General features: G+C 37.7%; 1 protein-coding gene across 2 annotated transcripts in view; it reads right to left on the bottom strand.

Moving 5' to 3' along the window:
* GFRA1 (GDNF family receptor alpha 1) overlaps positions 1-12,920 on the bottom strand; it is a 341,102-nt gene that overhangs the window by 111,706 nt on the left and 216,476 nt on the right. For both annotated transcript variants that reach the window (XM_070752647.1, XM_070752648.1), the window contains one exon: positions 4,015-4,354. In XM_070752647.1, the coding sequence (XP_070608748.1) occupies positions 4,015-4,354 (340 nt within the window). The remainder of the gene's footprint in view (positions 1-4,014; positions 4,355-12,920) is intronic.

The raw sequence follows: 12,920 nt of genomic DNA, 5'->3' as shown, positions 1-12,920 counted from the left end.
GGGTTCTCTGATAGGAAGCCGCTTGATCTTGTTGACGCCCTGGGCGACGAAAGGACTGCGTTTTGGTGGCCTTTTTGGTGGTTGGACCCAATACTTTCTTCTTGTCCGTGGTTTCCGTGAGGAGTGGATCCAGAAGATCCCCGAAAAGAAGGTCGCGCTTCAAAGGTCCCAGAGATAATTGCCACTTCTGACGTACTCCTGCTTGCCAAGGGCGAAGCCATAGGAGTCTTCTTGCCGTTGTAGAAGCTGCAATAGACTTGGCTGCAAATCTGGTAGATTGTAAAGTGGCATCAGCCACATACTGAGCAGCTGCAAATACCTTGTTGAAGTCCTGTTGACCTCTCAAGTCATCGGGAGGAATATGCTGTTGAAGTTGGCGAAGCCACAGAAGCATGGCTCTGGAGAAAAAAGAAGCCGCTGCGGAACTTTTAATGGCCCAGGAATCTGCGGTGAATCCTCTTTTGAGCATCTGTTCAATCCGCTTGTCCTCTGGGCGGAGAACCTCCTCTGCTTCGCCTGGCACAGCCGCCGCCGAGTGAAGGATCTTGACAGGTTCATCCGGTTTTGGAAAAGATAGGAGCTCCTCATATGAAGAGGAGAGTTTGTACAACTTTTTGTCCTTGGTAGTGGGATTAAGCCCAGAGGCTGGGAAATCCCACTGCTTAAGTAAGGCATCTTTAAACAATTTAGGCATAGGAATTACCTCGTTATCCTCCTGTTCCTCTGTGAAGTAAGGTAAATTCTCCTCCGGGGGTTCAGTGGATGTGGAGGCCTGTTTCTCCTGGGCCGCCAATCCTGTAGAAATTCTAGCTTTGAGGAGGAGAGATTTGAACAATTGAGAGGGAAAAATAGTAATTGGAGAAGGAACCTTTATTTGGGATTCCTCATCGTCTGAAAGACCTTGAAAGGGATCCTCATCCTCTTCCATATCCTCATATTCATCCTGAGAGGAATCTGATTCATCCTGAATGGGGGCTCTAATCGTTGGGGAGGAACCCAAGGGGCGGGAGGGACGAGGAGGAGAAGGAGGAAAGGAGGGCGCATTGATGGTAGAGAGTTTAGCATCAATGGCCTTGGATAACACAGAAAAAATAGATTGGAATTCAGGAGGTAAACTAGAAATATCAGCAGGAATGGCAGAAGAATCCCTGAAAGCCTGGGAGGATCCTGGCTGGGGGGAATCTTCAATAATATCTGGTTCCTCTGGACCTAATCCCCATAGGTTAGGTTGGGGTCTGTCTAGGTTTGGCTCATCCAGAGATAACACAGTGACCCCAGAAGAAGGCAGATTAGGAGCCTCTGGGGGGTCATGACTACTGAGTACTTGGGCCTGTACTTTCAAACGCTTTGCTGATTTATCATGTATCTTTTGTAGGGCTTGGTCCCTTCTCTTCTCAGCCCTGGTGACTTTGGTCAGGGGGCGGGCCCCTGAAGAAGAGGAGGTCGAGGCCTGGGGGATACTGGTAATCTCATCGCCTGTAGGCCTGGCCTCTCTGGGACCTTGATTAGTGCCTCTCTTGGGAAAGGTAGCCATAGTCTGACAATTAACAGAAGGCAAGGCTGAGCCAAAAAAACTGGATGATTAGGGAGAAGAATTTCAAGGTCTTCCCAAGAGGAATGGATCCTGCTCCTAGGCCTCGGAGCTGCTGAGACTTGAGGGCAATCTGGGCAAACCCAGAGTTCGTGTCCTCAAATACAGCGTGGCCAGCCTCCCTAAACTTTAACTAAAGTAACCAAGGCACTCTGGTTGGAGGCTTAGCCGGTGGAGAATTAAGCCTGAGCGTCTCAAAGCCCACTCCGGGATCCGAGCGGTGGACTAAGGCCTAAGCGGCTGGCAGAAGGCCAACACGAGAGGCCTAAGTTAAAAAAGGGCGCGAAGGCCTTCGCGCCGAAAAAATCGCTCCGTAATCGAAATCTTAAAGGGGAAGCGATCGACTAAGTCCAGGAGACTAGAAACAAGCGTCTCGCACCGCAGGAGGTATTTCTTAAGCCCTTTAACAATAGCAGTATAAATAAGTCAATGAATAAATGCTTGCACAAGAACCTCCAGGCCAAAGGATTAAAAGAATCCACAAGCGGCAGCGGGGATCGTAAACGGCAAAGACGCCGTGGGAAAACGAAACCGCAACTTCTCCCAAGGAAAAAAAGCCGAGCCGCAAACGGCTGGCGTTATTAAGGCAAGTAAACAAATAAATATAATCAAATCTTACTACTTTTGAAGGAAGGATCGAAGGGAAGGTGTTAGAATATTGAACGAGCTATCACAATACAACCGCAGGATGCGAGAACTGAGCGAATTCTGGGGAAGGGGCGGATCCAGCAAGCTTTTTTAACACTAGGCTCAGTTCCACCGGATTGGACATGAGCAACCCATGTGACTGCTGGACCCGCTCCTTCAGTACGGAGAAAACAATTGCTGCCAACCTGCCTTCCATTGAGGACATGTATACTACACGAGTCAAAAAGAGGGCGGGGAAAATATTTACTGACCCCCTTGCATCCTGGACACAAACTGTTTCAACTCCTACCCTCAAAACGTTGCTACAGAGCACTGCACACCAAGACAACTAGACACAAGAACAGTTTTTCCCGAACGCTATCACTCTACTAAACAAATAATCCCGTCAACACTGTCAGACTTTTTACTAAATCTGCACTTCTATTTCTACTAGTTTTTCTCATCATTCCTATCATCCTTTTCCTCCCACTTAGGACTGTATGACTGTAACTTGTTGCTTGTATCCTAAGATTTTTATTAATATGGATTGTTTCTTCATTGCTTATTTGACCCCTATGACAATTATTAAGTGTTGTACCACATGATTCTTGACAAATGTATCTTTTTCTTTTATGTACACTGAGAGCATATGCACCAAGACAAATTCCTTGTGTGTCCAATCACACTTGGCCAATAAAATTCTATTCTATTCTATTATGATGTTTTTTTAATTATATTATAATAATGTTAATAAATCACTAATGAGAAATGGCCTCTTTTTTAGAAGAACAAAAAAATTCAAGAAAGTTTATTTATTGTCATAAATTTCATAAGTTTCAATTTAATTCTAGGTAATTGAATTCCCAAAGAACCAATGTTCCCAAAGTAGGTAACTGTAGTTAACACCAGCAGTTAACTGATGTCATGCTTATTGATGGTCTAACTTATTGATGTTTTGGTGAACCGTCCAAACTGAGTGGTCTTAAAAAATGAATGACTAAATCAACCTATAAAATCTGCATACTGCAACATAAAAATGACATAGGAAATTTTGGCATTTATACTTTCAGTCTGGATTTTAAAAAAGATTGTGTCATTTTGGATGATATGCAGTTGGACTGAACCCATCACTTATTTTTTTAAAAAATAGTGCTTCACCTCTCTCCTACGATACCAAGATTTCTTTGATTTTTTTTGTTTTGTTTACTGATTATGAGTCACGTGTATCATCTTTTGGAAATTGTCTTTTTTACCATCTCAATCTATTCAATACCTTCCCTCTTCCTTTAAATATAAGAACCTACACCAAACTGTGAACCAATCACAATTTGTTTAGAAAAACTAATTACACTTGTACCAACTCCGTACTACTAATTTTTTATTATTTTTTCATCTCAGCAAATATTTTTAATTAAACATTGTTTATTTAGCTGCCAAGAACAGTTAGAATTGCAGAATTGTTTAGAAAGGACTACTTTATTTTCTTTCTTGCTAGGGATACACATCTCTCTCTCTCTTTTTCTAGGCCACCCTTCTTCAGTGTGTGTGTGTGTGTGTGTGTTTGTTTGTATGTATGTGTGTGTGTGCATATAAACGCACGCACAAAGTTTCCAGGGGTAATGTATATTTCAGATTATGCAAGTATAACTACATGTTTTTATTATTCTGTTAAAGAATAAAAGTTTTCTTTTCTGATTTACCTGTTCCCTGATGAAAATACTGTTTCCTAGCTCTGGCAATTTCAGCAGTTCCTTGCACCACCTCATTAATCACCCAAGTGTCATGTGTTATCTTACCTGCAGATGTAATTCGTCTTGCAAGTATCTTGTAAATTCAGGCAGTTTGGTTTCTCCCTGTCCTCATAAGAACACGCAGGAACAATAGTCTGTCGTCTTCTTTCTGTACATGCAATATCTCGGCAGGAACAGAAGAGCATTCCATAACTATGCTTGGGGGGAACTTTGTCAAAAAACTGCCTTAGGGCCTTGTGACACTTCCGCTTGTTGCAGATTTCATTAGAGACACTGTAGGTACAGGGTGTTATGTACGCTGATCGATATTTCTTGCAGGTATCATTCAGGTTACAGGCTTTTGCAGCATCCAGACAGTTGTTCCCTTTTGAAATGACAGGCTCCGCTGCATTTAGAGAAAGAAAAAAGTAGATGAAAAGATTATTGCAGCAAGTTGAAACTTAACTTGAGAAACTCATGATTATTGCAGAAAATATGAGGCAGAAAGTAGCCTTTGAGAATAAATATATAAGGACATAATTTCTTTCTTCATTTGCTTGTTTATTTATTTGTTACCACCATTTATATACCAAATTTATATATCTTACTGTTTGGGGCAACCAGAGTCATAGTTGTGATACCCGGGCCACAACTTCAGGAATTATTTGATTCAGTCACAGATTTTTGAGGACCAATCTCTACATTTCAGCAAAAAAACCCAAAAACAAAAAAACTGTAATTGGCAAAAGATAGTTGTAGCATCCTACTAGATTTTAACATCTCTACATTCATAATTATACATTAAATCCCAAGTTTTTATTTTGTCTACAGAAATGCAAACTAAATTCAAGCATAATTTCCATATAATTTGCAGGGCATATAATTATGCAATATTGGCATGGTAGACACTAATTACTATACGATTACAGAGTAATTATATGCCTATTTGTTTCTAGAAAGCAAATGTTATGCAAAATGCCTTAAACTATGCTGCCTGCAATAAGCAGTTACCAAGATTCTGAGCTGTTACATGTCAAAACATAGATTTATCTTAGTGTATTCTAATTCTGCTAGCAGTCTAACATGCTGCCTGCAGTTATGAGTGAAACAGGGGACTAGGGTTTCATCTGAGACTCAGATTTTTTTTATCACCTTGCCACTTTGTCCTCAGCCACAAGGATACATAAGTCTTCAGAAAGCGAAGCTTCAAAAAGTAATAGGAAGTAAGCCCGTCATGCTGGTCTGTTCCAGTTGTATTAATCAAGAACCAGAGCCTATTTTGACCTCTTTATAGATAGTCCTTGACTTACAGCCATAATTGAGCCCACAATTTATGTTTCTATGTGAGAAATTTGTAATGTGAGATTTGTCCCATTTTACATATTTACATTTACAACTTTGCGTGCCACATTAAGTTAAGTGAATTGCTGCAGTTATTCAATTAGTAACATGGTTGTTAAATTAATTTGGCTTCTCCGTTGACTTTGCTTGTCAGAAGGTTGCAAAAGGTGACCACGTGACTCCGGGACACTACAACTGTCTTGCAACTGCCTTTTTCTGAACTTGGTTGTTTGCCTGCAAATGTTTCATTACTAGATAATTTTTGCAATTTGTTTGTAATATTTTTTGTAATTACAAATTACAAAAATTTGTGATATATTCCATTTTAATTATGTAGTACATCTTTCTATCTGGCTAAATAATCAAAGCAGGTTGCTAAATTGCCCATGCTAATGCTTTCTTGGCTAAAACGTTACTATAGTACTGCTACAATCTGTACATTTGATTCTGTCTTTGTCAAGCTAGTTCAACAAATATACTGCTTATAACTATTTTTAGGTTTTAGTTCCTTTATTTTTTATAAATAAATCAAAGCAACCAATAATATAAAACTTAATATTTTTTTCTGTTTCCTACTTTGTCATAACAATCCCCTTGCAAATTTTTTAATGTCTATAAATTCAAAGAGATTCGTTTTGTGGAAAACTTAACAACTGGAACAGTTCCTGATTACGAATCTATATTAAACTTCAATCAATAAAGGCAGTGTGCACATTCCCCTTAGTATCCATTGGTGCATTGTAACCAATGAAGGGCTACCAAAATGTTTACTACCACACTGTGGCTTATGCAGGACACCTGCATTTTCTTTCAACATCTTTCAGTGAAAATTGTATGCTCTGGGATGGAGCTGCATTTTTACTACCCCACAGCATTCCCCCCTTATCTGGACAGTAGCCCACCTCTGATAAATTGGAAATGGGGCTAGCAGCCATGGAGTTAGGCTACTGGAGACTAATTTTTAACAACTTATCTCCAGTTCTAAGTGAAGTAATGACATGGGCTACTGAACTAACACTTATTTTTTCATGGAATCGGAATGCTGCAGCTGAAGATTTTCCACTGTAAAATTGAATGAGGAATGGAGAATCTTTGTTCTTTCAATGTCTTTGGCTTTCACAACCAAACTCAAAGTGAGTGATGAAGGCTGAGTGATGAAGGCATTTGTAATACAACAGGAGGATTTCCATCACTGGTGTAAAAGTTATATTTTTAAAGAAACAATGAATTCCTTTGTTCAAGATCACTATATCAAATTAACTGGCTGAAATCTATATGGAGGCAGTGCCAGTCCTTGTATCAGTTATTTTCATTCCAGAACAGTAAGTTCAACTGCAACAACAATTGTAGTGCAAACAGTGACTGTAGAAACAAACTGTCAGCTTTATCAGGTAGATCAGACAGGACTCAAGGCCAGATAAGCTAATTCTACATTATTGTAAAGCTACATTAACAGAATGTTGAAAATGTGAAACTACAATTCTTCCGCCAAGATGTTTATAGCCCAAGAACATGGGGAGAGGGGCACTCCTGATACTATTGCTCCACCCACTATGTAGCTGTGAATATGTTTCCTATTATCTGAATGTTCTCTAGGCAGCATCTCATTGTGTAGTCTCCCAAGACCATTGCCACATACCATTTACCTGTATGGTATGTTGCTTTTTAATTATTTGTTTTTTTATTATTATTGTTTCTACCCCCATCAAGAATGATACAATTATCACTAGGAAATATTAACATTCTTGTGAGTTGTCCTATGAAGGAAAGTACAGTGGTACCTTTCCCTACAAACGCCTCTACTTACGAACTTTTCTAGATTAGAACCAGGTGTTCAGGATTTTTTTGCCTCTTCTCAAAAACCATTTGCCACTTACAAACCTGAGCCTCTGAAACTGTAACCGGAAAAGGCAGGGAGAAGCCTCCATGGGGCCTCTCTAGGAATCTCATGGGAGGAAACAAGGCCGGAAAAGGCAGGGAGAAGCCTCTGTGGGGCCCCTCTAGGAATCTCTTGGGAGGAGACAGGGCCTCCACCCTCCTGTGGTTTCCCCAATCGCACACATTATTTGCTTTTACATTGATTCCTATGGGAAAGATTGCATCTTCTTACAAACTTTTCTGCTTAAGAACCTGGTCATGGAATGAAATAAGCTCATAAGTAGAGGTACCACTGTATACAGTTGCTATTTTCATGTAATGTTTAAATCAGAATGTCTTATACTGCATGGAGAAATTAACATCACATCTGGCACCTTTAAAAAAATGCGCTTTAAAGAGTTGCAAGTATATGAAGCAGAAAAGCATCACTGCATGCATTGCAATCACATCAGAAAAACTATGTGCGATCTGCAAATTTATGATTAGCAGCAACTGAAATGGTATAAAACATCAAAGTATTTAATGTTCAGAACAATCACACCCCTTAATTTTCAGAAGTGTGTACAGATGCAAGTCCCATTAACTTTAGTTTGGAACATGCCTATACAATACTTTGAGGACATTTCTGACAGTTATCAAGTGATTTATACCCCCTTTTCTCCATAAATGAAATGAATTTTTCACTGAAGCAGATGTTCAGACTCAATGTTTATGAAAATCTATGTATCTCCCCCAGTTACACCTGTTATTTTGTCTCCACTTTATCATTTGAGAATTCTCAGATTAGAAAGTTAATTGGTTAATTAGCAGATTTAGGACCAGCACACAACTGTTTCCTATGGTTCCATGTAAACAGAATGTTGACAACACAAGAATAATTCATCCTTATGAAAAGAGATATAATGCTGTATATCCAAAGTTGGGCATTTTAAATCCTAGTGATTGCGAATGCAAAGTTGAACACGACACTAAATGTCTCTTCATAAGACAACAGCAATAACATGTCAAAAGGTTTATTTTTGCTGGATGATATTCTGTAATATTATAATATAGAATATCTTCCACCTTGACACTGCCAATATATGGTTGGCTATACTGTAATTTCCAGAGTTTTTAGCTTTAGGCTTGTAATTTCAGAAGCTGCAGTTCCATCACAGTCAGAAATGCTAGTTTTAGAACCATAATATCAGGATTTTCTACCTTTGCTTTATTTTTTCTGTTTGCTGATGTTAGCTGATATTTTCTTGAAAAACATGGATAAAGTCTTCCATTCTCCAAACATAGGCTGCTCCAATTATAATGGTCAAATACATGCCATGACACCTAGCTTGCTATATGTTAAAAATCTGGCTAATATATTTGGTTTGTAATGATAATTTTTCAAAAAAAATAAATAAATCCTGCTCGCAGCTGCCTATATCCTTAGATACTATCTTGAACATTTTAAAGATCTTGGTTAGGATTTCACTAGTACTATTTCTACCAGCCTTAGATTGTGATTCTGACTGTAGATTATCCACATAATAATAACAGGTTATAAATAAAATATCATAAATAATAAAATTCCATTTAATGCTTGAATATTTTCCGTATTGAGAAAACAACTGTATGACCAACCATAATATCACTAAACAATAACACTTAATCTTATATTCCATTTCACAGTGTTTTACAGACCCCTCTAAGGGGTTTACAGAGTCAGCATATTTCCCCCAATAACCTTTTTACTAACTTCAGAAGGATGGATGGCTGAGTCAACCTTGAGCCAGTGAGAATCGAACTGCCAAACTGCAGTGAGCTGGCAGCCTGCAGAAGTAGCCTGCAGTACTGCATTCTAACCACTATAGCTCATAATAAATAATACAGCAAATTTATTTATTTATTTATTTATTTATTCATTTATTTATTTATTTATTATTTAGATTTGTATGCCGCCCCTCTCCGCAGACTTGGGGCGGCTCACAGCACGACACAACAATTCATAACAAATCCAAATATAATTTAAAATATTTAAAAAAGAACCCCATTTTACTAACAAACACACACACAAACATACCATGCATAAATTGTACATGCAATATACAAATATATTTGCTATATTGTTTACTATTGCTCAAAAAAATAAAGGGAACACTCAAATAACACAGATCTGAATGAATGAAATATTCTCACTGAATACTTTGTTTGGTACAAAGTTGAATGTGCACAACAACATGTGAAATTGATTGTCAATCAGTGTTGCTTCCTAAGTGGACAAATTTGATTTACTTGGAGTTATATTGTGTTGTTTAAGTGTTCCCTTTATTTTTTTTTAGCAGTGTAGTTCTTTTGAACATTGGCATTTAGGTGTCCCCCTCAAAGTCAGCTTGGAGTTTGAGAGTGTCTAAACCTAATGAAATAAGTGAATCAATAGTGTAGCAGATGGTTTCTCCCAAATTAATAGAGAGGCAGTAGAAATTCTTTAATGTTCAAATAATTCAAATGGGGGGAATGATATCAACTTGTGTCTGCATGATATCCAGTGACTGGTTGTGGGCATTGTACTTCACTGAACATCTGGCATCAGCTGCCAAGTTTTAATTTCAAATAAGGGGCGTGCATAAGTGCACCAGTGTACCTTCCGTCCCCTGTCCAATTGTCTCTCCTTATCTCAATTATCTTTTCTTCCTTTCATATATCTTCTATATTTTTATATCTTTTCTTCTATCCTTTTCTTTATATATATTACTACATATCTATTCTATTCAATGTGTATTGGACAAAATAAATAAGTAAGTAAGTAAGTAAGTTAAGTAAGTAAGCAAGCAAGCAAGCAAGCAAGTAAACAAACAGACAAACAAACAAATAAACTAGAACATAGAAATAGAAATATCAGATGTTTGGATGTTTTCTAGTTCAACCCTCTGCTTAGGCAGGAAAACCTACACCACTTCAGACAAATGGTTATCAAACATCTTCTTTAAAATGTCTAGTGTTGGAATACCCACAACTTCTGGAGGCACGTTGTTCCACTAATTAATTGTTCTAACTTTAACTAGATAAATGCATATTCACTTTCTTGCACAGAATTATCCTTAAATAATTAATCAGCGATTAATGGCTGTGAATACCTGCATTATATGATTATGAACCTCTATGTGGAGATAATATTTTTGAAAAGCCCCAGACTGAACAGATAATGTACTAGAATCAGTTCCTATGTACCTCAGGTTTCTTTTGTCAATGCAAAAGTCAGGATGTCATATTGTGCTTGTTAAGATAATCGCCATTTAAAATCCATCTGTATAGACATGTTCAATAGAATGCCGAAAACATTATAATAATATAAATAAACACAGAACTCTTACTACCAATTTAACCAGGTAGCAAAATATCAGTGCGAATTCAGTGTTTCATTCTGCATTAATTTCATGCTAATTAAATCATCAGAGCATTGAATAATATCCATGAAATACTACATACTCTTGAGTTCACCTAACATCAAAAACATCATCAAAAAAACACAACAAATAATGTTCTTTCTGCACCAACTCAGGAAGCTCAAACTGCCCAAGGAGCTGCTGATACAATTCTACAGAAGAATCATTGAGTCTGTCATCTGCACCTCTATAACTGTCTGGTTTGGTTCTGCAACCCAACAAGACTGACACAGACTTCAAAGGAGAATCAGAACTGCAGAAAAAACAATTGCTTCCAACCTGCCTTCCATTGAGGACATGTATACTGCACGAGTTAAAAAGAGGGCAGTGAAAATATTTACTGACCCATCACATCCTGGATACAAATTGTTTCAACTCCTACCCTCTAAATATCGCTACAGAGCACTGCACACCAAGACAACTAGACCAGTGTTTCCCAACCTTGGCAACTTGAAGATATTTGGATTTCAACTCCCAGAATACCCCAGCCAGCAAATGCTGGCTGGGGAATTCTGGGAGTTGAAGTCCAGATATCTTCAAGTTGCCAAGGTTGAGAAACACTGAACTAGACACAAGAACAGTTTTTCCTGAACGCTATCACTCTACTAAACAAATAATCCCCTCAACACTGTCAACCTTTTACTAAGTCTGCACTTCTATTTCTACTAGTTTTTTTCCTCATCATCCCTATCATCCTTTTCCTCCCCCTTAGAACTGTATGACTGTAACTTGTTGCTTGTATCCTAAGATTTTTAATAATATTGTTTCTTCATTGCTTATTTAACCCCTAGGACAGTCATTAACTGTTGTACCACATGATTCTTGATAAATGTATCTTTTTCTTTTATGTATACTAAGAGCATATGCACCAAGACAAATTCCTTGTGTGTCCAATCACACTTGGCCAATAAAAATTCTATCCTATCCTATCCTGTCCTATCCTATCCTACTTGGTGGTTTGCCATGTCATGTCTGCTTTGAGTCTATTTTCAAAGGAAAGAATAAGGGGATTGAAACAAAAAGAACAAATTATCTGTGGTAACAAATGTCAGGGAACAGAGATAGAAACACAAGTAGATCCCTACAACATTTTTGAATTTTACAGCTCCAATCAGAACTGAAGAAGCTTTTTGGATCAGAAATGAAATGTCATAAAAGAAAAATTAGAAAGTCCAGTTGCTTCTTTGGAACAGTAAGCTTAGTGTTTGAATCATAAACAGTACTAACCACTGTCAAGAAAAGGAATAAAAACAGTTTGGTTCAGAGGTTAAAGCACCAGGAGAAGGAAATAGTATTAGGTATGTACACTGCATTAAGTTACTTACAAAATAATAAAGGTAGGATTAAAATAAAAGGATGAATGGCAGACAATATCAATATGTAGATTTGGGCTTGTTGGGTGTAATAGCTTCCCTAAAAATCTGAAGAATGAGGAATGAAAGCAAAACTGACTAGGAAATTAAACATAATCAAAGGCTAGAGAGAACTTTCTCTTTAATCAACCTTGTGTCCCTGAATCTACACCTTCTTTTAATAATCATTTTAATGGAAATTCTGTTCTTCACCCATGCTGTTATCACTCTTATGACTGTTTTATGTAACCCATCAACCTACGGGCATGGGGGCCATGAGTGATGAGACTGTCTCCGGCTGATACGAGGTATGATTGGATTGGATGAATGTGTGTGAGTGTACATGGGGTCTTTTAAAATGTTTTCATAAATTTTCATATTTTATAGTTATTAGATTTCTTATATATTGTTATATTTAATGTTGTACGCCGCCCTGAATTGCCTCGAGAAGGGCGGCATAAAAATCAAATCAAATCAATCAATCAATCAATCAAATAGATAGGTAGATAGATAGATAGATAGATAGATGATAGATAGATAGATAGATAAATAAAGATAGATGATTGATAGATAGATAGATAGATAGATAGATAGATAGATAGATAGGATAGATATTTGTTATGCAAGGCTTTTTTTTTTTTAATTCTAACTAGAGGAAACAGCAATTTAGCAAGTTTTGTAGCTGTTAACAGAAACCAGGCATATCCATTAGAGGTATAACAAGCAGGAAGAGGGAGATTATGATCCCGCTATATAGAATGCTGGTGAGACCACATTTGGAATACTGTGTTCAGTTCTGGAGACCTCACCTACAAAAAGATATTGACAAAATTGAACGGGTCCAAAGACGGGCTACAAGAATGGTGGAAGGTCTTAAGCATAAAACGTATCAGGAAAGACTTAATGAACTCAATCTGTATAGTCTGGAGGACAGAGGAAAAGGGGGGACATGATCGAAACATTTAAATATATTAAAGGGTTA

Source organism: Erythrolamprus reginae, chromosome 5 (genome assembly GCF_031021105.1).
Source record: "Erythrolamprus reginae isolate rEryReg1 chromosome 5, rEryReg1.hap1, whole genome shotgun sequence".
In the NCBI taxonomy this organism is placed as follows: domain Eukaryota; kingdom Metazoa; phylum Chordata; class Lepidosauria; order Squamata; family Dipsadidae; genus Erythrolamprus; species Erythrolamprus reginae.
This window is presented reverse-complemented; position numbering and strand designations above follow the sequence as displayed.